The sequence below is a fragment of the Taudactylus pleione genome, unplaced genomic scaffold (genome assembly GCF_031769625.1).
Source record: "Taudactylus pleione unplaced genomic scaffold, aTauple2 ptg000055l, whole genome shotgun sequence".
Classification (NCBI taxonomy): domain Eukaryota; kingdom Metazoa; phylum Chordata; class Amphibia; order Anura; family Myobatrachidae; genus Taudactylus; species Taudactylus pleione.
Window position 1 is genome coordinate 4,472,072 of NW_028284457.1, and position 24,731 is coordinate 4,496,802.

Genomic DNA, 24,731 nt, shown 5'->3' on the forward strand with positions numbered 1-24,731 from the left:
TGTGTGACTCTGTTCAGTGCAGAACTCTGGTGGAATCACATTAACTGTAATCATTGCTCATGTTTCTCTTAATGTAGATGAATAGATGTGGACCGCAGGTATCTCTGGTGGGTTGTTATTATTCATTGCAAACATATATACAATCCAATGAGCTTCATCCTCATCCAAGTGCATCAAACCTATCTCAGACTATCTACTGACCCATGATTTATACATCTAGTCTTTTTGTTTGGTTAATAACAGCATAGGGACACAATACATTTGCATATTATTCTTTCTGTTAGTAACATTGGGGCTAAATCTCTCCAGAGGTACATTGTGCAGAAGGGTAAATGTCACATTAAAGGGAAGGCATAAAAGAGACATCTAGATGGAGGATCAACATGTGTCCTATTAAAGGCATAAGGTGAGACCCGAACACCTTCAGCTCTGAGCTTTTGCAGATTGAAAAAGGACATGTCCCCAGCACACAGCAATACTGCTCCTATAATGCACCCCCCTATATCTCATTTTAATACTCTCACACCACAAATGGAAATGTTGTTTCTGTTCCACAAAATGAAGGCTATTGGGGCGCATAGATTGAGCTTTTGTAAGGACAAATGTGATTGGTCACAAGTAAAAAGCGGAGGGCAGTGTGAAAAAACTGAATTATTCTAAGCATAATCACTTACTTTATATCAAGATCTATAGATCAGAGGATCTTAACCCGAGATTTGGCATTCAAACATTGGGCACCATCTTATTTAGGGTCATTCTGATCCTCTTTTGAAAACATATTGTGAATGACTAATTCTTAAATAATTTACCATTAAATATTTGTGCTGGTGTCTGAATTCTCTTTATCCTCATATTTATTAACAATAATATAATTTCTACAAAAGAAAAATCTAAAAGAAAATACATAATTCAAAAACTAGACTATCAGCAGCTAAGCCAATTCACAGACATTATGGGGCCCAGTCGCAAACAAGTTGGCCACATGCTCAGTAATAAATGCTTATCTCCTCCCATTGCCAGAGTTTGCCACAGTCTATGTGTCTGCACCACCACTTCTCCATTTGCTTGTCAAAGTCGCCGTTATCACTATCAGCACCAGGGGCATAACTAGATCTTCGTGGGTCCATAAGCAGAATTTTGAAGGGGGCCCCTTTAGCTACTAGAGGAAACAACTCACTCAGCAGCATTTCTCCAGAGTGGGCTTGCCTAGGGCTACCCAGGTGGCATGCTTACTCAGGGCCTGTGCAAGGTTTCTAGGCGCCCTAAGCAAAGCAACGTAATACCACCCTTGCTACCACAAATACTCTCCGCTCAGCACCTCACATACACGCCCAGTCCAGCCCATTAGTCATGCACAGTTGCCAGTCAGACTTGCAGCTGCGAAAAGATGTGCAGTGAGAAGATGTGCATGCACATTAAAAAAATGCACACATACAGAAAGCTCTCACACTTACATAGTCACACTCTCTACAAGCTCTCACACTTACATAGTCACACTCACTGCAAGCTCAGTAACACGGTGAGTCACATGCACAACAGCCTTTCATAAATACACTTCCATAGTCACACTCACTGCAAGCTCTCACACTTACATAGTCACACTCATTGCAAGCTCTCACACTTACATAGTCACACTCACTGCAAGCTCTCACACTTACATAGTCACACTCACTGCAAGCTCTCACACTTACATAGTCACACTCACTGCAAGCTCTCACACTTACATAGTCACACTCACTGCAAGCTCTCACACTTACATAGTCACACTCACTGCAAGCTCTCTAACACGGTGAGTCACATGCACAACAGCCTTTCATAAATATACTTGCAGGAGGCACAAAGTTACCCAGATACATATATATTTACAGATGGGATGTAGTCATAATGGCCACAATGTCAACAATTATGATGTCGAAATGTCGACATTTTCACAATGTCAATATGTAAAATGTCAACATTGTGCATGGACCAGCAGCGGAGGGTTAGGGTTAAAGGTTAGCTATATTTACTGCTGGATGTGGCGTATATTCTGCCAGAAGTCATCCTGACATCACTGCTTACATCCAGAAAACACAGCTGGAGCCGCCATACCAGGTAAGTCACTATGAGACCATCAGGGAAGTTTTATCTACAGTATTATTATAATTTATTTATATGGTCCCACAAGTGTTCTGCAGCGCCTTACAAATTACATAAACATTTAAGTGACCAGTGACTTACAGTACAATACAAGGCAGGACAAGGACATGGATGAAATACATTGCTACATTGGCGACCATAACACCCAAATAAGTAACAGAGCATAAGCAACCAAGTGTTAGGTGCCCTAGTGGGAAGTAGATGAAAGTAAAGAGCTTACATTCTAAAGGGGAGGGGAAGACAAACAAGCGTGGCAGAGGTGGGATAAACAGGGAGAAAGGAGCATGTAGCAGCAGGTTAGGATGAGAGCTGGAAGGCTTTAATGAAGTAGTGGGTCTTGAGAGCCCGTTTGAAGGTTTGTAGAGAGGTGAAGAGTCTGATGGAGAGAGGGAGAGATTTCCAAAGGTGAGAAGCAGCATTGGCAAAATCTTGAAGGCAGAAGTGGGAGGAAGTAATTAGTTGGCATGAGAGACAGCATGCATTTGTTGAACGAAGAGGGCGGGCAGGAGAGTGAAGGGAGATGAGGTCAGAGATGTATATAGGAGAGGAATGGGTAAGGACTTTGTAAGCAAGTGTGAGAACCTTGAATTGGGTTCTGAAGTGGAAGGGAAGCCAGTGGAGGGCTTATAGGAGAGGGGAGGCAGATATAGAGCATTTGGAGAGAAAGATGAGCCGAGCAGCAGCACTGAGGACAGATTGGAGAGGAGAGAGATGGGAGTTGGGGAGGCCAGATAGGAGAAGGTTACAGTAGTCCAATCTGGAGCTGACCAGTGAGTGTATGAGGGTTTTAGTACCATCCTGGTTGAGAAAGGGTCTGATCCTAGAAATATTTTTGAGATGAAAATGACAGGACTGTGAGAGGTTCTGGATATGTGGTTTGAAGGAGAGGGAGGAGTCCAGGATAACTCCAAGACAGTGCACTTTGGGGCTAGAGGAGATAGTTGTGCCATGAAATGATAAAGAAATAGTGGGAAGTGAGGTTATGTGGGAGGGTGGAAAGATGATCAGCTCATTCTAATCATGTTGACATTACATACTGTAAGTGTTGCTTGATGAATTTTGACGTCATGTCAACTTAAGCAGACTCCTTTGTCAACTACCCAATAGGAGTCTGGGGGGGCAGGCAGATACACCAGGGAGACCTCTGATTGTTCTGTCCCAGCAGATGTGGCTGTGATACACGTAGCTGATCCCAGGTCAGCTTGATGTTCCCGCAATATTAAAAAGTGTTTGCAGGTACAGTTAGTGTTTTTGTATTATCTGGCACCCCTCTTGTAGTTTTGGTGTGCGCTGCAGCCCCAGCGGTGCAACTGCTACTGGATGTGATAGTTCCTCCCAGCGGGCAGGGAACACTGCTCTGCAGAACTTGGTGATGGGAGAAAGCTGCATGCTGGTAAGGCTGGGAGGTGTGACGTGACCATCTCTCACTGCAGGTAGGGGAGGTGAGTGTTGAGTGCAGGGGGAGGCTTAGGGTTACCCCCTTTTTATTTTCAGATTCCTGGATGGAGATGTGGCCAAAGCTGCAATAGAGTTCTGACCATATTGTTTCACAGATTTCAGCCCATTATCATGTCCTTTTATGTCATCAGACCCCGCTGCATGCCCCATTATATGTTTTATTGTTCAGCCCCTTCATGTCCCTTTTATTTGGCATCAGACCCCCTCGTGTATCTTTATACGGCATATTCTAACCACACAGAGCCAACTCATGCCTTGTTATATGGCATCATACCCATATTTTTTTTCTTAGGTAGACATTCAGAGGCCCACACTTCTTCCCCTTTCTTTAAAATGTGTTTCATAAGCAGACTCTTTTTCCTTTCTTGCAGCTCTGCCAAATAATGTATGACATGTTGTCAGGGATCAAGTACACACAGAACAGCATACAGTAATCTGACTGGTCTATGGAGACTGCTTAAATCCACCACATCTATGTATCTGTGCCAGATCATTGACTGTTCCTGTGCCTCAGCTTGCCCGGCACCCCACACCAGCAGAGCATTTTAATGCCCTGGGGACCATCCCCCATCCACCCAACCCATTTTTTGTGGCCCAATAACAGTCACCCCTGGAGGTGGGTCAGATATTACACTGCCCTAGCTATGGCCCTGTGCCTACCTTATATCGGATGGACTGCCAGAACCGAAAAGTTTCAATATGGGATTACCAATGAACATTCCCATATTTTATCTAAACAACAAATAAGCCCCAAACTATTTTCAGAATCTGTTTTGCCTACCAGATGACCCATGAGGTTTAGTTTTGCAACTAATTTTGAAATGTCCTAGGTACAAGATCCCACCTTGCCCCTGTTCTAGCTCCCATTTCTTAATGACAAACATTCAAAAGAAGCAACATGAAAAGGTCTATATCTCCCTCTGCATAAGTTCTCTCTGACTTATTTCAACATATGTCCCTAGCGTCACTTCAGACCCGGAAATTGGCAAAGACTTCTCTGTAAACCTATATTTGACCTTCTTTTCTTCTCATCTCCCAATATTACCCACATTGAAACACCAACGCTTTCCCCTTTGGCCTTGTTCAAACTAGCTGCAAAATTGGCTGCTAAATTATAAACTGGACTCCAGAAGAGTCCCTTCGACACTGACCTGGTTTATTGCGAGATAGAAGCAGGACTGAGTAGGGAAGGACGGGCAAAGCTGAGATGGGCTGGGCCGGCTGGCATGAATTCCAGACCCTGCCCGCCTGGGATTGTTAATCTTCCAGACTTCGGACAGATGTCCTGGTTTCCAGACTGTTTGGAACAAACCCAGATGGGTGGTAGCCCTAGAGGGGCGGCCCCAGGGGCACATCTCTGTCCCCATAGCAACCACCCTCCCTGCACCTATGGTATATATGCCTTTGATCAGCACACACATTTGCATCAGTCCTATCCTTGGTGCAACAGTTCTGTCTGACGTCAGGTGGCTTTCTACATATCAGTGGCAAATGCAGGATTTCTAGAGGGGGGTTTCCAAAGGCTTGATTTTAGAGTGAGTGTAGCCAGTTCATGAAGAGGGTAGAATTAGCATTTAACCAGCTTTAATATGCATCATACAAAGTATATTGTGTGTCATAATTCCAGCATATAGAGGACCAGCAATCACAGTAACCCATTATATGCGTCATACATACCGTATTGTGTATCATTATTCCAGCATATACAGGACCAGTTATCACAGTAACCCACTATGTGTCATACATAGTGTATTGTGTGTCATAATTCCAGCATATAGAGGACCAGCAATCACAGTAAGCCATTAAATGCTGCAGTAAGGCCATCCTGCCTGAGCTGAATGTTTTTATTTTAGATGTAGGCACCATTCCAGAGCATTACAGCAAGTCCGGGAGTCTGGGGGAGCAGCAGAATAATCTAGTACTGCCCTGGACATATACAGTCAGGTGCATAAATATTGGGACATTGACAGAATTTTCATATTTTGGCCTCTATTCACCACCACAATGGCTTTGAAATGAAACAAACAAGATGTGCTTTAACTGCAGACTTTCAGATTTAATATGAGGGTATTTACATCCAAATCAGGTGAACGGTGTAGGAATTACAACGGCTTCTATATGTGCCTCCCACTTTTTAAGGGGCCAAAAGTAATGGGACAAACTAAACAATCCTAAATCTAACTTTCACTTTTTAATACTTTGTTGCAAATCCTTTGCAGGTAATTACAGCCTGAAGTCTGGAACGCATAGACATCACCAGACGCTGGGTTTCATCCCTGGTGATGCTCTGCCAGGCCTCTACTGCAAATGTCTTCAGTTCCTGCTTGTTCTTGGGGCACTTTCCCTTCAGTTTTGTCTTCATCAAGTAAAATGTATGCTCAATCTTTTTAGCCTTAAAAAACTCTTTGGTTGCTTTTGCAGTATGCTTCGGGTCATTGTCCATCTGCACTGTGAAGCGCCGTCCAATGAGTTCTGGAGCATTTGACTGAATATGAGCATATAATATTGCCCGAAACACTTCAGAATTCATTCTGCTGCTTTTGTCAGCAGTCACATCATCAATAAATACAAGGGAACCAGTTCCATTGGCAGCCATACATGCCCACGCCATGACACTACCACCACCATACTTCACTGATGAAGTGGTTGTTTTGATCATGAGCAGTTCCTTTCCTTCACCATACTCTTCTCGTCCCATCACTCTGGTACAAGTTGATCTTTGTCTCATCTGTCCATAGGATGTTGTTCCAGAACTGTAATGGCTTTTTTAGATGTTGTTTGGCAAACTCCAATCTGGTCTTCCTGTTTTTGTGGCTCACCAATGGTTTACATCTTGTGGTGAACCCTCTATATCCACTCTTGTGAAGTCCTCTCTTGATTGTTGACTTTGACACATATACACCTACCTCCTGGAGAGTGTTCTTGATTTGGCCAACTGTTGTGAAGGGATTTTTCTTCACCAGGGAAATAATTCTTCTGTCATCCACCACAGTTGTTTTCCAGGGTCTTCCGGGTCTTTTGGTGTTGCTGAGCTCTCCGGTGCGTTCTTTCTTTTTAAGAATGTTCCAAACAGTTGATTTGGCCACACCTAATGTTTTTGCTATCTCTCTGATGGGTTTGTTTTGATTTTTCAGCCTAATGATGGCTTGCTTCACTCATAGTGACAGCTCTTTGGATCTCATATTGAGAGTCGACAGCAACTGATTCCAAATGCAAATGTCACACCTAGAATCAACTCCAGACCTTTTACCTGCTTAATTGATAATGAAATAACGAGGGAATAGCCCACACCTGTCCATGAAATAGCTTTTGAGTTGATAGTCCCATTACTTTTAGCCCCTTAAAAAGTGGGAGGCACATATAGAAACAGTTGTAATTCATACACCGTTCACCTGATTTGGATGTAATTACCCTCAAATTAAATCTGAAAGTCTGCAGTTAAAGCACATCTTGTTTGTTTCATTTCAAAGCCATTGTGGTGGTGAATAGAGGCCAAAATATGAAAATTCTGTCAATGTCCCAATATTTATGCACCTGACTGTATGTACATGTATAGCAGCACAACCCTAACAGTGAATGTTTTCCAGGTCTCCTAGTTGGTGCGCAGGTTATTTAATACTGACTGATACATGTTAAAAGATCCACAGGTGGCGCTAATTATTTCATTTGTGATACTGTGAAGAACATGCAGCACTAGTAAAATTACCTTACTATTTCTATTGTGGTCATGGTGTGGGCTGGGGAGGGGGGTTTCCAGGCAGACGGAAACCCCCCTGCGGAAACCCTTCAGCGTTTGCCTATGCATATACTTGCCGATGAATAGCCCCACAGTTCTACCTACACTTGCATGACAAGCACTTAGTCTATGTGAGTATATTCAGCTGCACACACTCAGGCTCAAGTAACGAGGTTGTGATGCATTGGACTCTGAATTGCCCGTAGAGGCTGAAGTTGCATATGCTCAGCAATGAAATATGCGCAGTGTGAAAAATGTCAACTCTGAATAAGCCCTTTCATCATTTATGCAAGCGCAAAACACTGTTTGTGGTGTCATGAGCCTATTATTACACAAACCTGTTGAATTATGTGAAAATGACAAGGGTTCACAATTCTGAATGCTCTGTTGGGAGGAGCTGAATGGATCCGTATACTCATGCACCATACGTTGAGCTCATATGATTTTTTTTTTTTTTGTAGGACAAAATTTTTAAATGAGATTCAAAAGCATAGCATCTACCTTCACTTTCAGATACTTATTTTAACAAATTGCACACAACAAATTGCATTTATGTGAGCAAGCACATATCCAGTTGTATTCATACTAGAGGTCAGCGGATGTAAGATGATGATGTTGTTTGTGTTGAAGTAAGTCAGTCACCAGTGGCTGCACTTCATGCCAGTTATGAGAAGTGCATGGTCATGCCAGGGCAGAAGACCAAAAAAGCCACCTCTTCCATGTGGAATTTTGTTTATCCAAATGGTAGGGTAGTTAATCATCTAGGCACCCCTTCCATGTTATGTCATTTTCAACAAGTTAATTCAAGTTATTTATCAAAATCTGGAAAATCATATATAAGCAGTCCAGCATCAGCTACCAGCAACATGGAGAGATATCAGCAAATGCAATCTCCACCACCAACACCATCATCATCAACCTCCTCAGTAGTGATTGGAGGTAGACATCATGCATCCAATTTGCCAAAGCAAACTGACTCCCCTAATGCAATCCACGATTCCCAAGACGAATCTTTGTACACTAGGGCTGCTGCTGAGTGAATCTTCATCACAGATGACTAGTAGTTTCAAACAACAGTTGTCTATGAAACAATCATTTGCAAGAGGAATCAAGAATGACAGCCACCATCCTATTGCACAGTGGATCACTGAAGCCATAACTAGCAGTAGATATACCTCCAATATCCACATTCAATGCATCTGGGTTTAGACGATTAGTTGAGTTCATGTGTCCATGCTACCAAATTCATTCTCAATTCTATTTTTTACTAGAACAGCAATTCCTCACCTGTACCTGGACGTTAAACAAAAAGTTAATATTAGCCTAGAAAAGACCATTATACTAACTATCCACTTAACTACATATATGTGGACAAGCATTACTGGTTAAACTAAAGTTTACATGACTGTGACAGCCCCCTGGGACAGTGTATCACCTTTAGTAGCAGCAACATTATCTAACACACAACTCCAGTTCATTCACAGGCAGGTTACTCTCTGTATCACTGGCAACACTAAGAGGCATACTGGTGTCAATCTGTTGAAAAAACTCAGAGATGTGATAGCAAAATGGCTTACCCCGCAAGTAACTTGTACGAGCATTACAACTGAGTAAATGTCAACACATGTTTTGTACATACTATAAACTTTCTTTCAAAATTACAGGTCTGTGCAGGAGATGCTGGCTGTGGCCAATAAAATGTATGGGCATTTTTAGGCACTCAGCAACTGCATGTAGAACATTGCTTCAGCTGCAAGAACAGTTCCATTTCCCATGTCACCAACTGAAGCAAGAGGTAATAACCAGGGGGAATCCCAATCTTTATATGTTTCAGCAGCTGTAAGAATAGAAACCAGCCATCCAAATGTACATATCAAGCCATGAGATGGGGGACATGTTACCACCTTACAGCAGCATACAGTACAATACTCTCAGTTTATGCAAGCTACTTAAACCATTTGAAATTGTAACCAATGAAGTGAGTACTGACAGCCTGAGTAAGGTCATACTCTTAATTAGACTACTGGAACAGCAGCTAGAGAAGCTGAAGGAGGAGATGAAATGAAGCAATTCTGTACAGTATATTGGACTTATAGATCAAGTTCTTTATTTGTTTGCCAGAACCAAAAGTTTTCAACATCTTGCAATTCTATAAATACATTTTGGCAACCATGCTTGATCATAAGTTTAAGTTGTACATAATGTCTTACTTTCCAACTGACACAGATCTTAAGAGATACAAAGAGCTACTCAAAAGCAAGTTGTTAGCTCAAGAGGCACGTAAGATAATGTCTCCTGCTTCAGTTTATCCTGCAAATGTAAACTGACCTTTTCCAAGAAACCCACTGATGATGATGAGTCGACTCAGTGCACCAGAGAGAAACATTGTGACATCTGGTCAGGCTTAATATAAATGCCCACATTTATAGCCGAAACCTCTACCGTGACTCAAGCTGATACAGTAGGCATCAGAAGAATGGTTGAGGATTATCTGATTCAGAGATGAACAACTCATAGGCAAATGCAGGGGGGGTTCTGTCTGCCTGGAAACCCCCCTCCCCAGCCCACACCATGACCACAATAGAAATTGAAATATAATAGAATTTTACTAGTACTGTATGTTTACTGTATGTTCTTCTCAGTATCACACATGAAATAATTAGCACCACCTGTGGATCTTTTAACATGTATCAGCCAGTAATAAATAACCTGTGCACCAACTAGGAGATCTGGAAAACATTCACTGTTAAGGATGTGCTGCTATAGAGCCAATACATATATGTCCAGGGCAGCGCTAGGTTCCTCTGCTGCTCCTCCAGACTCCCGTACTTGCTCTAATGATCTGGAATGGTGCTCACATCTAAAATAAAACCATTCAGCTCAGGCAGGATGGTCCTACTGCCGCATTTAATGGGTTACAGTGATTGCTGGTCATCTATATGCTGGACTTATGACACACAATACACTTTGTATGACGCATAGTAAAACTGGTTAAGTGCTAATTCTACCCTATTCATGGACTGGCCACACTCACTCTAAAATCAGGCATTTGGAAACCCCCCTCTAGAAATCCTGCGTTTGTCACTGCAACTAAATGCAAATGCAGCAGGTGTTTGTAGGAAATAGAGACCTCCTGCATGCATCCGCGATCCGAGTGCAGTGTCCACAGATGCTGCCTCAAATTACCATTGTTGGTCTCAATGGTTGCTTCTTTGGCCAGGCTGCGTAAGCTGAGACTTACTCAGCCTGGGTGATGAAACTAGACAGCTAGGTCCAGGAAATCTGCATCCGATGAAGCAGACCCTGGACTCAGCACACTTCCAAAATGGGGATGACACGCCCTCATTTTGGAGAATGGTTCCAGTCACCACCCCCAAATGCTGCAGCATGTAAATCATACTGCAGCTAAGGGGGTCTGCAAGCAAGCACATGCACAGAACAGGTTCTGCACCTGCGCAGACCCAGAAACATCAGAGATGTATGCAAAACAGTGTACAAATTAGCATCCACAGAGTCCCTTTCAATACTGGAACAAAAAAGGAAATTTGGAGCCCCTTGTACAAACTAGCTATGGGGTACTTAAGCTGCCCTCCTTCCAGTCTGTACTCCTAAAAAGTTTGTAGCACAGCTGGGAACCTTGGCATAGGAGGCTACTTTCAAAATATGTGCTAAAACTGATATTCATCAAAATGAACTATAGATTCAAAGAGGATGTCAATTACAAAACAGAGACTGTAACGGTGGACTCCAATGGGCATGAGCCAATATTGTTTGATTATGATATTAACAACAATGATGAGGGTGATGATGAGTATGACGACATCTTGAACTTTGAGAATGATTGACATTGTTACCCTTAGGCTCATTGGTAGCTTAGTTTAACCAAAGCACTAAAATGTTTTCTTTTGTGGGAGCTCAAACAACCAAGCACTTCAGCCACAAAAGTGGCAGTTCCTGTCGCTGAAGCACTTGGTTTCTTAAACTGTGCATGTCTTTTTTAATATGCAACAAAAGGGCGGGTGGGAGGGCCCAAGGACAATTCCATTGTGCACCACATTGTCCACCTTGTTGCATACACTACTACCTTGTTACTCCATGTCCATTTACCTGTACTGTCATCGAGCCTGTGATTTGCTGTTTGGAGTAAGTTTGGTGATTCATTTTTCTACTATACTCTACTCTGGCAGCAATCAACTCTACTAGCCTAAGTTCTGTGATTTGCTGTTTGGAGTATGCTGGTAATATATTAGATTTTCTGCCAGGCTTTTACTTTTAGGCTATTAGTTCTTGATCAATGAAAACATTGTAAAGGGTTGTATCGTTTATTGCATTGCTATCCTGTCTGCCACTGCTGTGCCACTATGTTTCATAGATGTGCTATATTCTCTTAAAAAAAACATTGTTGCTTAGTTTAGCCAGCCAGCTCACTGCAGCCTTTGGCCAATATTGGTGAAAACAGTACTGTGACCTGTGAGGTGGTCCAAATTCACTGGAAATGAATGTAATTGATGTTAAGAATCCTGAACAATCAAAAACAGTTCCAAATTACATTATATCAGCTGGGTTTCTTTTATACATTTGAAACCAAACCACTTGAGGGTGGTTTTGCCAAAACCAAAATACGATGATTATTTATAACCAAAATACTGGAATCTGCACACATCTCTAATTCATACTAATGTAACAAAAGTATTCAAAGTATAATACAGTAGTTATATATTTAAAAAAGACCGCACTTTTCGTCCCTCACTTTTATTATTTAGCTAGGACATACATGAGGTTTAATCTAGCAGTATTTTAGGAGAAAAATAGCAAATGTTTTTTTCACCATGCACATTTTTATCTGGACCTGTATTTCCACAAAAGTGGTAAGTGAGGGTCTGATAAACAGTGAAAACTATCGCGTTTAGTGTAGGGAATCCTGTGTGAACTCGTGGACACATGCACCTATGCAGATTTGTGTGATTCTGGCACTTGTGCCAACCTGCACTGGGAAATGTGGGATGGGGAACAAAAGGCCTAACATACAGTACAGTAAGGGCATGTTTGCACAATTGAAAGCAAAAACAGAGCAGTGCACAGGTGTATTTATGCCTGAAAAAGCCATATTATTTAGAGGTGGTCAAGGCAGGTGTAAATAGCAGGTGACAATGATGATGATCACCAGTGCTTGTGATTGGATGTTTGTGAATGCAACTCTGAGTCTGATTGGTGCTTTGCTTATTGTTTGGCCACATATTTGGATTTTGAGTGTTTAAGCAAATGTTTTTATTTTTTTTCTCACACACATGAGAGGTCAATTTGTTTCTGATGTATAAAAGGTAGTGTTTAAAGTTTTATTAATGCCTAAAAGTGAATGTGTATCTGCAAACAAAACAAATGGCTTTAAACATGGGTGTTAGTGTAAAGTGCATCTCTACAACAGTATTTTTTTAGGGAGTAGTTACGAAAAACAGTATATGTGTGTACACCTGTGTGTGAGTGAGGCAGATAAATAGGCGCATTTGCATAATGGGTCAGTTTTTTCACTTTCGTAAATGACCCACATGGACTGTATGCTGGACGAGAAAAGTTAAGAACACACACTTTAAGGAAGCGTTTGAGAGTGTGAAAAGAATTTGGAACCTAAGATTTAAAAGTAGTTTGCAATAAATATGTTTCTATTTTCATAGGTAAAATGGATCATCTTGCAAGAAGTAAAGCTCAGTACATGCAACATGAATTAATCATTCAGACCAGCGTGTGCAGAACCCCAAATCACACTCTGTACAGAAAATAACCACTTTACTTTGAATTTGATATATAGCTTGTCGTTTTTACCTCTGTAACTACATCTAAGATTGTGCTGTGCTGAAAACCAAGCCAGGGGTCAAGACACTGAGCTTCCTAATCCTTCAACCTTGGGTTCTGTGGAGAAATATTGATCTGGTCTGGCCTGAAATATATGGGTTTTGCACTTTGTTGCTATTCTTAGTTTTACTGTCCTAAGTGTGGAGGCCTTTTAAACACTCTTTAACCCAACATAACCTATTTTAATTTCCTTTTCTGGAACTTTCAGATTTCCTTAATGACAAAATCTCAGTGTTCATGAGGAGTGTTTAAAAGTTTAAGTATATGGCACATGGACGTGGATTGGGATAATGAAAACAAAGTCATGACATAGTCAATGAAGTAACTTGCTATTTTATTTAGGAACCAATGGAAATGTGGAAATAGATTCCTTAACCAAATAGATGATCTCATGTTATTTATGCCAGTAAATTAACAGAGACAATATGGTAAAAGATGGTGTAGTAAAAGTGAACATTTGATAAGTTGATACAGATGGATAATATAAGGAGGTCTTATTTTTGAATTGGACATAGACAAAAGGTATCTCTGCAGGATAGAGTGAATGTGGGACAATACTTTGCAAGTCTTTTCCTGGGATTAAATGACAACGCATTATACGATGACTGTCCATTTGGTATACCACTGGATAGGGCCTCAAATACTTTACTGTGGCCCTCAGTTTCCATGGAAACTATTGTGCCTGTTGAATGCCGTGTTCTATATGTTCTGATGTGTAGGCATATGCTTATTACATAAACACATATATTGCCCACTACATATTACAATGGCATAAAGACAGGATAGCAGAAAACAAGTCTGGATATCTTAACTTCGAACAAAGACCATGAATGTTCTAATTGCCTTTCTTTAGTTTCTGCTCCATTATTTCATAACAATACACATATGATATATACATATATCATACTTCAGTTTACAGTACATCAGACCTTTTTTATAGTCAGAAGATTAAAGAAATCTTTTTTTTTGTTTCAAAAATTAAAAACCGTATTTGCTTTCACAGAAAGCAACATGCTAATTCTTTCATCTAGCCATTGAAGCCATGTTTCTTGTGTGCACCATCCTGAGTAATGGGCTCTACAGAATCTTCTCCAGACTGTAACTGGTGATTCAGCAGTCTAAGCATTTATACTATGAGTTTGTGGTGCTCAAGGCAAACACAGATGTTCAATGTGTAAAAATGTGATTTCTCTTTAGGATTATCAGTCACATAGTCCGCTTCCTTGGGCATCTATAGCAGGGGGAGTGATGGAACAAATCAAAGCTTGATGTCTTGAGACTCTGACATTTTGGCTAGCGTCTTCTTCACTCGTAGAGCTGTGAGGCGAGAAGCAGGGTTGTGAGCCCAGCACTCCGTCATCAGTTTTCCCATCTGTCTCAGACACTGCAGACAGAAAACATTGTTTAGTATCTCAAAATCATTAAGATTCAGACGTTTTAATATTATGAATATATTAATGAGTTCTTTCTTGTGCTGGTCAGTAAGGCTACCAAAGGATCATTCAACAGACCCAAATCTCTGACATGTTTACATTAAAATAGACCATCAGTCTGATCCTGATTCCCATGCAATATCAATTGTTCCCAAACTGCGCATATTCTGTTGCCAACATACACATCTTAGAGCAGCTCCAAGCATTTCTGAACCATACACCTCTCAGTTGCTCCTCACTGACAGCTGAATTGGCGTTAATGGGTGCTAGCTGGGTCACTGGTGTAAAGAGAGCATCATCTGTATTTAGCATGGGGTAGGGGTAAGTGCCATTATGAAGCTGCACCAGCAGCTGCTGGGCTGGGGGCAGTGTGATTGCATAGATGCGTATGATTCAGATATGAGTGGATAGCCACAAAGGACTTACAGTCGCATCTGGAATTGCCACCATATTACCCGCGACTCAGAATCAGGCCCTTTATGCTTTCCTTATATTTATAAAAAAAAATGTAAACAGAGATAACTGTTATTCTAAGGCAATAGCAGTGGCTTTAATATTAGAGGGTGCACAAATTCCTGGCTTTCCTTCCTAACATACCATTGTTTACCTTCAGGTTATTTAAAACAAAATCATGGTTATGAGTAAAAGTATGTAAATAGCGGCCAGCAGGGATGATAATGGGAACGGCAGATAAAGAGAATGATATGAAGAAAAGTATTTTTATATTATTGTTGTTACAAAACATCTGCTGGACATGCCTGGACACAGGAGCTTGTGGATCAGCCCTGGTCAGTGGCCTCCATTACTAAAGCTAGTGAAGACTTGACATACTCATATGCAATACTGAGTGACTATCCATCATTTTGTGGCTTGCCAAAAATATATGGAAAGGAAAAGAACATGAATTAAAACCTAGACAACTCTGAGAAGTACTGGATTTAATATATCCCCTTTGCAGACAAAGAATAATAATACTCATGATAATTACAGTAACATAATCAAGAAAATAATTTTTTAGGAATTAGCAAATGACATAAAAAAAATAATTTCATGTTTCACATCCCATACTGTACCTCATCACTGCTCCATCTGTTCGGAAATGAGGGTCGCAACCTCCGGATACAGACAATTTCCCTCATGTCTTCATAAGAAGGGTCAGTTGGTACCACATCGTGATAGGGCAGCTGGTATTCCTCTAATATACCTGAAAAATACATTCTCCAATTTTTACTTGTCCCTTTTTTTGTGTATACAAGTTATCTGACTGATGTAACAATATTTCTATTCTGCCAGAGAAAAAATACAATGCTTATGTTTTTAGTGTAAGATTGCCAAAGCCTTGTTACGGAAGTTTCTTCCTATGGACACAAATCATTAAATATGGTTTTGCAAGCTCAGATTTATCAGAAATGGGACCTCAAAGTGAATTCTGAGCACATAGATTATTTACATCTGTATGTATAAATGACTGTGGGTAAAATAAAGATATTGATTATGTTACCTCCTGATATACACCGTCTCGCTACTTCCCAGAGGATGAGTCCAAAGCTGTACATGTCTGCCATAATGTAAGACTGGAAATGGTTCCTATTTAAACTTTCATCAAGAACTTCTGGAGGCATATAACGTTTTGTCCCAACTCTGGTGTTTGGAGGTATGTCCACTTCATTTGTATCACTGCAGTATATAATATACAAACATATAAATAAAATAAAATAAAAAAATGTGCATAAACACAAACAGTGACTATACTGCATCAGCCTATTGCTCCCTCTTCTTTCAGTGTAATCTTCAAGGGCTTTAAATAAATGTATAGCTAACTTACATTAATAATAATATTTGCTGGTTTTGTAGTTAACCCTAAGGAACACGTAACCAAAAGGACAAAGACTGTGTAAACAATATGCTACATAATACTTTGCATAACAAATTCAGTGTTTAAATAAAACAAATAAATAAATAAAAGACAATTTATTATGCATTAGTCAAGTAAACATACAATGCAAATGTAAAAATGGCTGGGTGCATGATTAGAATACATATTGCTTGGTTCATACTGCATGATGTATAATATTTTGGTATAATGACAGGTATAAAATATGGCTTAAGCTGGGTACACACTGGCAGATATATTGGCTGATCAATTGATCGGCCAATATATTGTGTGCCCGTCGGCCAGTGTGTATCAGCGATATGTGTTCACAAACATATCGCGTCGGCTGTGCTGCACAGCCAATGGCAGATATATCTGTCCATCGTGCTGTTTGTACAGGTGGTCAGCTGACTGCCCATACAGTTGCAGCAGAGGTCACGGGGATGGGGGCGCAGCCAAATGATGGTTGTTTGGTGTGTATGAACAACCATCATTTGCAGATATATGGACAGACAGACAGTCTGGGAGTTAACACTGTGCTGATTGTGGTTTTGTTTAACTACAGTAGCAGGCAGTTCTGTCCTAGTAGCCTGGCATATTTTACTATGTTATACTATTATCCTGTAGCTATACTCCTAGGTCTATTACGGGTAACTTTCTGCGCTGCAACTATTTACAAGTCTCATAACATCCTACTATATTCAACCAGCATACACAACCTACATAAATGAATGAATTCATTAAAATATATGCTACTAGCTAGACTGACCCTTCTCATAACACTAGGCATAGGACTGACCCTGAGAACATACTAAAACACATTGGAGCACAACTGTGTTTCCCTGATGTAACAGAATGAATAGTGTTATGAAATGTACCATTATAATATAAGCACTCCTTGAGAGAGAGAGAGAGAGAGAGAGAGAGAGAGAGAGAGAGAGAGAGAGAGAGAGAGACAAAGCAATAAATGGAGGAAAAAAGAGTCTGGGAATGTTAATGGGGGTAAAGAATCATGAAGGAGACCGACTACTTAGGGGAAGAGATGAAACAGATGATTGCATGGAGAAGATAAGGAGCTGGGCACTGTATACTGTAGTTGGGGAAAATAGGATTGGGAATTGCAATTGGGACAATAAGTAAATATTCCATCTGTATAAATCTGCCCCTAGGATGCAGAAAAATTATTTGCTAATATGTCTCATACTAAACTATTTTTTGGGGTGAAATAAATTTGTTTTAGTTCATAACTAACAACTTTTAGCATCTTAGTGAAGGAAACAACTTTCCCTGAAAGATGTGGGCCCTAGATTTTTTCTTTAGGTGTGTCTCTAGATGAAAAAGTTTCAAAACATCTGCTATCATATATAGTTAAAATTAGAGATAAGCGGTTCAGTTTTATTCGATTATGTTCGGATCTCAAAAACGGCATCATATGGGCTGTCCGGCTCTCATGTGTTTTGGATATCCAATAAAATCAATCCAATCTAATCCGAGCTAATTTGGTGAAAAGAACCAAGTGAAAACCGACTCGTTCATCTCTAGTTATAATGTAGTTTGTCTGCTGCATTAATCTCAGGCATTCTTATTTGGCCATTGGAAAATCTTGTTACTTCTTCTATAACCTGTGCATGAAAAGCATGGAAGTTGTAAGCCTTTCTTTAGTGCACTACAAATTACAGTATATAAACATGTTGACTGTTTAAATTAATTATGTGCATGTTTCTCAAATATAAAAGCAACAAATATTTTTGGATACTTTTTAGACACTCAAGTATTTTTTTGCATTTTATTATATTTATTTTAGAATGTAAAACTTGTAAGCACTATGTCACAAATTCCGTTCATCAACCATCGTATGTTATGTTTAATATATTCATAGAGGATGTTTAAAGAAACAGGGGGAAGGAGGGTCTACTCATTAAATGAAAACAGGAATCAATCACTCTGTCAGAAACCATAGCCATATTTTGCCTGGATAGTGAAACAATGTGAATAACAATAGGTTTTTCAATGTGAACCAGTAAGTCAGTGGAAAGGCTTACTTTCCTCAGGCTAGATTTAAGTATTCAAATGAGCAGCCACAATTAGACATGGAACTCAGTGGGGTGGCAGCTCCGATTCTGACATTTCATTAGCATTTGACTAAACTCCAAAGACAGCGAAAACAATGAAATCTTTACGGAACATACTGTAGGAACAGATTTCTTTCCCTGTAATATATACTACACATTGTTCTAAAACAAAGCAGATTTTTTTTTCACTGCCTTGATACATTTGTATTACTCTGTAATAAGTGCTCTGAACTGCTTAAACTGTTTAGTAGAGATTTTGTTTTGACGCACAATTGGACTGTGTAAATAAAACACAAGTGATTTGGTTCTATTGCCTTTTTATGCTAGCCTTTTAATGTCAGAGCTGTTTAAAGTGCGAGTATGCCTCCTAATACCTATTTCATTCAATTAGATTTTAATGGGTTGGAATGACTCGAGGAAGAAAAAATATATATAGTAGTGTTTGTGTTTCCAAATTAAAAAATAAATGTTTTGGTTTTTTTTACAAGCAAACTTAACAGAGCATTATAAATGACATGGCTGCAGTTTCATTGTGTGCAATGCAGAATAGCAAAATGAATATTTAATAAAGGACTTATATAGAAAATGATGTCAGATTTCCACAGCAGCAGTATAATTATAATATTACCCGCATTGTTTTCTACCTGGCTAAGGACTCAGAAGTATACTGGCAAATATTAACAACATGTTGATCCATTGAAAGACTGTACAGCTCAGTACTTACTGTCAGCTACATTATAATTTTCATACAATGGGCCCAGTTGTTTAGTCATTTGACTTTTAATAATGTATAACTGGTTTGTGCTGCTGACGAATGGTGAGAAGGTTTTTGGGAGGACACTGATCAGCCTGCCCCTGTTAGAGCCATCCATGCCATCTGCTCCCGATCACGTAATTACTATTCACATTTACTGCTGCCAGAGTTTTCCAAGAACAGTTTTCTATATTTTTGCTACCATAAATCATACATCCAAGAGGGGTTGGGTTTTATGGATTGAGCAAATATTATCTTCCAGTTTTCTCTTAGAAATTGATTATTTTCCATTACTATGTCAGCAACTGGCTTAAAGCAGTATGTAAAACAAAAATCAAATTAGATATACCATTAATCACCAAAGGGAGAGCTGGGGAGTGCGAGGACTATGATGCCTGGCAGTGTGGAGGAAGGGAGGGCTAACTATGGCTCCCTATCCACTATCTTCACGCTTCTATTTTGAGTATATGGAAGGGTAGGAAATGTGCACTGAAGTCTAATGGGGCTTCAATGCTCATGTATTGGTCTGTGTTCATGCTTAAAAGAGCAGAGGGGCTATAGCAGGGATGGAGAATCATCACCAGGCTCTGCCATTTTGAAGGGGTGAATGGCCAAACTAGTGGTAAACTTATATGGATCTAATAACTGAGGGAAAATAGACTTACTGTATGTCAAAATATATTATCCGTTAACATATTAAACTTATATTTATTATGGGCCTGATACAGAGATGAACGCAACGGCAAATCGCACGCAGATCGAGCGATTGTTTGCCATTACTCATGCGTATGCATCACAGTGCGCGTGCACGAATGCAGCAGTGCGATCGCCTGCGTTCGCGCAGACCACGGAGGCCCATTGCAGATTGATTGACAGGAAGTGACCGTTTCGGAGGTGTTGACAGGGTTTGGTTAGCGAAACGCAGGCGTGCCTGGCCGTTTGAACACCATTACGTGGGCGTACATAAATTAGCCACTACAATTGCATACGCAGCTCTGCGAGGCAGAAGAGCTCCTTGGCCTGCGGCAGGTCAGACCTGCCGCAAGGGTAATATGGCCGCCGATAAACTTCGATGGTACCGACGTTTATGTAGGTATGCGTAGTCGCACGCAGGTGAGAAGGCAGTAGTGATCGTTTTTATGCTCGGATGATCTTTGCTAACATTTGCATATTTTTGCAACTGCGTTGCATATGGAAATGCAGTTGCGATCGCATTAGCGTACATCTCTGAATCAGGCCCTATGTCTACCCATTGGAACTCCTTTCGCTGGTTTTAGAAAGAAATGAATTAATTTGCTAATATTTGTGACCCACAAGTGTCTCTCTACCCCGCCTGCGAACTGTATACTGTAATGGTCCGTACTCCCGGGCCTAGGGCCATGGCACCTTTGGGGTCTGAGTACTCCACTGCCACTCTCCTCACCTCTTGTCTACAGCTGTATTTCATGGTGCCCACTGCTAGGTGCCAGCGCCCACCATTGCTGGGTGTAGGGGCCCGCAGTGTCTTGCTGGCTGTTAGGTTGGACTGCTGTAGGTGCTGGGGAGCTGTGTGGGTAGACAGATCCCAACTGGGTCTGATGCTGCAGCACACTGGGTACTCCATCCTGTATCAAGTGTACCAGGATCAATCTCCCCTATCACTCACTGGAACATCCTAGGAAGTCTTGGTAGCTGTCGTGCTGCTGGCTGCCAGCTGTGCAGGCTCCTGCCAGGGCAGTGCTCCCTGCTAACAGAGTGTGTAAGTTTTATTTAAATTAAGTTTAGTTGGAGGCGTGCATCCATGCACCAACGTAATGACATAATATCTATCAGCAGTTGATTTTATTATATAGATTATCGAATCCATCAAATGTTGCTGAACTTTAAATTTTGTCCCTAGAAAAACATGAAGAGCTGGGCCACGAATAAGCTATTGTATTTATGTTGTGCAGTTGCCATAGACAGTCAAGTGGCAGCATTTAAATGAACATGGAGTTAAGACTTCTGTTGTTTCAGTTCCATTTCATTTGCTAAGGATGCTCATGCAAGGTCATATCTCATCTTCCATTTAGGCATTCAGATGCGTAGACTTTTTAATCATCTATGCAATTAATTATGTCACCGATGTTCACAATGGTGTACAAATTACGCTTCTGATGTGAGACATTTTCATATTCATTTTAGGGACAAATGGAGGAAGACACATCATTTCTCTGACAGAGAGAGACAGGGAGGGGAGGCTGGGGAGACAGAGCAGGAGAGAGCTCAATGGCCATGGTTACACTTCACTGAGCTAGCAAAGAACATACTATGCACTAACCTAATTATCTTATACCACTAACCTAATGAACTTTACTGCCAATCCAAGGTCTGCTATACAGCATGTTCCATTTTTCTTCACCAATATGTTTTTGCTCTTTAGGTCCCGGTGGGCTATTGCTGGCTTGCCCTTTGTCCCAAATATTTCAGTGTGTAAGTGGCAGAGGCCACTGACGGAAGAGTAGGCCAGCTTCAGCATTGCCTTGGTGTCAAGTGTAGTCGATTTCAGGTAGTCGTAGAGAGAACCGTTTTCATGATAATCTGTAATCAGGTACAGCTGTGTCCAGGATCCTGTCCCTTTAATATCAGCAGCAATGAATCCTAAAAGAAAAAAAAAACTATTAGATATAATTGAGAGCAGAAAGGATAGTGGGAAGTTTATAATACACAGAAATGGTCACATTACAGCATGACTGATGCAAGTAAGAGGTGACATTACTGCCCACTGCCCTAATCTGTACACTAATATGTCTAACATTTTATAAAATTACTTTACACTGTTACTTTGTAAGGGGATATACAGGTGGGCCCTGCACACTATGTGAAACAGAATAAGGTACTGATACAGGAATACTGTGAATGGTTACAAATAAAATCTGATGTTGTTTTGACATATTGTATCACTAAAAATAGCAAATATTCAAATACCATTCTCTCTGTGTTCCTAATTTCAAGGCATTCTAAAGATCACCAAGTGCTGCAGAAGAATCCCAATCAGTCATACAAAGGAAAAGTGCGCCATCTACTGACCGTTACAGGCAATAACAATAGCCACTAACTTGTACAGAAAGGTCAGACATCATGTAGACTAGAGGGAGAAGTTAACCTTACTCCTTTGACGTTGACAACTCTGTGGTAACAATGGATATGAATATAATATATTGCCCTATTTATACAACTGAGTGTTTTATATTTAGTACATTTATCATAGATGCTGGCATGTAATATACTCATGGATTGCCATTTAAAGTGGGATCTGTATAAAAGTAGTGTCCAAAAACTATAACATGTTAATATTTGTAGTCATATACATTATTTTTCCCCTAAGGTGATCTGTCAGTGATGTGTGGTATCAATAAACTAGTAATAATACATTTTATAATACAGATGCCCCTGGAAAAAAACGACCATCAGCTGTACAGCAGCTAACTGTAACTAACAGCGTTTCCCAGAACAAGCTGCCAGCAGACACATCCTTTTATCTGGGTGAAGACGTCTGCAGCCTAAGGTATTACTGCCTAGTCCATCAGTCCAAATCCAGGACCAATCACACAACCCACTTTGCACTTCCACTCCATCTCCAAGACTTCATTCCCTCCAGCTATGTCACAGAAACATATCCAGGGCTTTCCCAGCTATAGTCTCAGATCTTGCTACATTCTGTATCTAATAGATACAAATACATACATCATATATCAATATATAAACTGTCTGCTACTATGTATCTGATATCTTGAGTCTACATTTACTGAAGTCTCGAATATGTGTCTATATACTGTCAGTGAAGTTCACTAGAATGTAGTTATGTCCTTGCTTTGGAATATTATATGAACAAAAATATATTTCTGAAATTACAAGGGTTGAATCACAAGAGTTGTTTTTGTAGTTTACTACAGGAAATTAAAAGTTATATTTAGAAGTAGAACATGGAACTGGACATAAATGTAGCTACTCATTGTGTCTCATTGTAGTCACATCTTGCTTCTGGTCATCTATGACATATCAGCATGACTACTGTACTTTGCAGTTTGAATCACACTCAATCAGCATGGTCTATACAAGCTGACATTTCCAGTTATGTTTTCTGTTCTTTACTGTTAGTTTAGTCAGACTGGAATTAACTGATTAGTCTTTTTTTATTTTTTAAATGATATGACTTTTTTTTTTTAAATTGTGAAATCTGGAACTTGTCTGGTACAGATACAGCTCTTGCTTCTGTAGGGGTGTCACGGTGACTATGGGCTCTATCTACTAAGCAGTGTTAGGAGACAGAGTGAAAAGTGATAAGAAAGTGATAAGGTGCCAGCCAATCAGCTCCCAACTGTCATTTTTCAAACATAGCCTGTGAGATGGCAGTTGGGAGCTGATTGGCTGGCACCTTATCACTGACTTATCACGTTTCACTCTGTCTCCTAACACTGCTTAGTAAATAGACCCCTGTATCATCAGGGTTTATCCATGTGTACTGTGTAGGCCACACAGCATTCTATTAACCACTGTGCAGACATAGATGTGAGGCCAGGGACGGTCCCTGGACACGTGAGCTGCCTAGTATCATACTTGGGACTATGGGTATCACTCAGACCCGGTCGCAAGCGCTGAGCGCTCGCAACCAGGTCGATGTTAAGTCCCTGCGCACGCATAGCGGCCGCACTGCACGTGCGCAAGCCCCGGAGCGAGAGAGAATCTCTCTCGCTCCGGAGCTCACTACAAAAGGGGCGGCTGTCGATGTTGATCGACAGCTCGCCCCATTTTATAGGCGGGGCGGGGGGGGGTCGCTACACAAACGGAGGCGTTCCCAAGCGAACGTCTGCAGTTTTGTGGGCAGCCGCACTGACATCAGCAGTGATGTCAGTGGGGAGCTTCCTGCTCGATCAGAGCAGGTAGCTCCCTGGGGCTTGCGGTTGCCGAGACCCAACCTTAGGGTCTCGTCGCAAGCCACGATGGTCGCGATGGTCTTGACCATCGCGACCATCACCCTGGTCAGTCGCTAAGCTGTGGGTGGTAACCCACAGCTTACTTAGCGACCAGGAGGCCGCACTAAAAAAAAGAAGCGGCCGCCCTCATTCAGAGAGAGCGATCGCTTCTTGCAACCACCTCTGAATGAAGGCCTATGTCTACGACTTTGTGGCCACCATTCTGAGTCATATTGATACTGCCCTATGAGACAGACATACAGTTAGTGCAATATTGTTGATAACTATTCACACTAGGGGGTCATCACAATCATCAGCCTATAGGCTTTCTGGTAGTTCAATCTGCATCATATATTAATTGTTATTATTAATCATTTACTTTTTTGGGACTAATTCACTTTGCCAGCAAGGACCCTTGTGTGTAGTGAGTGTATACTGTACAATGGACTGTAGCGAGCCTACATCTGTAGCCCTTGGAGTTA

The 24,731-nt window shown here is 40.8% G+C and overlaps 1 protein-coding gene across 3 annotated transcripts in view; it reads right to left on the reverse strand.

Annotated features, from left to right (window-relative positions):
- Positions 1 to 13,500: 13,500 nt before the first annotated feature.
- The window catches only part of BMPR1B (bone morphogenetic protein receptor type 1B), a 519,259-nt gene continuing 508,028 nt past the window's right edge, over positions 13,501 to 24,731 (reverse strand). For all 3 annotated transcript variants that reach the window (XM_088464464.1, XM_088464463.1, XM_088464465.1), the window contains 4 exons: positions 21,637 to 21,934; positions 16,118 to 16,293; positions 15,690 to 15,820; positions 13,501 to 14,567 (listed from right to left, as the gene is read on the reverse strand). In XM_088464464.1, the coding sequence (XP_088320590.1) occupies positions 14,442 to 14,567; positions 15,690 to 15,820; positions 16,118 to 16,293; positions 21,637 to 21,934 (731 nt within the window). In that variant the 3' untranslated portion in view covers positions 13,501 to 14,441. The remainder of the gene's footprint in view (positions 14,568 to 15,689; positions 15,821 to 16,117; positions 16,294 to 21,636; positions 21,935 to 24,731) is intronic.